General features: G+C 65.5%; 1 protein-coding gene across 1 annotated transcript in view; it reads left to right on the top strand.

Annotated features, from left to right (window-relative positions):
• Window positions 1-351: 351 nt before the first annotated feature.
• The window catches only part of LPCAT4 (lysophosphatidylcholine acyltransferase 4), a 7412-nt gene continuing 6303 nt past the window's right edge, over window positions 352-1460 (top strand). The window contains exon 1 of the mRNA XM_007462535.1: window positions 352-581. Within this exon, the coding sequence (XP_007462597.1) occupies window positions 468-581 (114 nt within the window). The 5' untranslated portion in view covers window positions 352-467. The remainder of the gene's footprint in view (window positions 582-1460) is intronic.

The following is a 1460-nucleotide window of genomic DNA, read 5'->3' as shown; positions in this document are numbered from 1 at the left end:
CCGATCTGTGCTTGCAGGGTGACCTCGACGCCCGGGCACAGTCCGAGGGCGTTCTCAGCTCCGCTCGCTCCTCGCCGCCCCAAACTCGCTCCGAGCCGGAGGCCTGCGGGGAGGCGCGGGCCGGGTTTTCCGAGAGGGACGCCCGGAGGGGCAGGCCCGGGGACAGCCCGCAGGCAGGGGCCGCGCTCCAGCATCCGGCCGCCTCGTAACAATGGCCCGAGGGGCTGCGGACATTGTGGCGGGCGCTGAGGAGCAAGGGCGCCGGGGCGCTGGAAGCCCCGCCCCTCGGCCGGCTCCTTGACAACGCGGGCCCGACCGCGCAGCCTGCTCCCCGCCCCTCGGCGCCCCGCACCAGGCGGGGCCGGGGCTAGATCGCCGCCGCCGCTGCTGCAGCTGCAGCTGCTGCTCTGCAAAGAGGGGCCCGGGGCCGGGCTGGGGTGCCCTCCCTCCCACGTTCTCCCGCCGCTATGAGCCAGGGAAGTCCGGGGGACTGGGCCCCCCTCTATCCCACCCCCGGACCCCCGGCGCCCCCCAACCCCTTCGTGCATGAGTTACACCTCTCTCGCCTCCAGAGGGTTAAGGTAAGGTATGGGCGGGGGGCGTCGGGAGGACTCGTGGGGATAGGAAAAGGAGGCCTTTTGGAGCCTTGATACAGATGGGGATCCGAAAGGGGGTCGGTGAGAGGCTAGCGGGGCGGGAGTCAGGGGGTGCGCACGTGGGGGCGGCGGGGGGTGGTCGAGGAGTCCTGGGGAGGACGCAGGCTTGGGCGACAGACAAGCTGAAGGTGTGTGAGAACTGACTGAACCCCCGTGCTCTCCCAGCAACCCCTCCTTTCCACTACCCACCCCACCCCCCATGCACTGCAGCACCTCCCGCTGGGGTGGGGGGAGGGAGGTGGAGAAGGGGGTTGGCTACAGGAAGTGGAGGGCTGCGCCGGCCTGGGGAGGCTGGGGAGTGGTATGAGAAGGGAGTGTCCGAGGTTTCTGTTGCCTTCACCTCCCCTGAGGCCGGCTCCTGGGGCTCGGTTTGTTTACCTGCACTCTCCCCAGGGCAGCCCATGGAGTCACCCTGGCTCCTGGCAACCCCTACCCTGTGGAGTAGGGCCGATCTCTTTTCTCGCCTTTTCCCCAGTACTGGGGAAGTGCTCCTGGGCAGAACTAGAGACTGGCCTGGGTCTGAAAAGTAGACCTCTCTGTGTTTCCCAACCCTCTGCCTCCCAGACCCGAAGTGGACAGAACTATGCACCTGGTTTCTGTTAGACTTAGGAGCTATTTATGGAAGGGGGTGGTGGGAGGAGGAACTATCTCTAGCCTACCCTACATCAAGCACAGTGCTGGGCGCTTTCACACTAGTTATCCTTGAATCCTCTTAACAGTCTTTCAGCTTTGTTGGTGTGATGGGCACCAGCTCAAAGACGGGAAAGTGAGGTCCCTGTTCCCATTAATCTTTTTCCTCTTTCC

Source organism: Lipotes vexillifer, unplaced genomic scaffold (genome assembly GCF_000442215.2).
Source record: "Lipotes vexillifer unplaced genomic scaffold, Lipotes_vexillifer_v1.1 scaffold164, whole genome shotgun sequence".
Classification (NCBI taxonomy): domain Eukaryota; kingdom Metazoa; phylum Chordata; class Mammalia; order Artiodactyla; family Lipotidae; genus Lipotes; species Lipotes vexillifer.
This window is presented reverse-complemented; position numbering and strand designations above follow the sequence as displayed.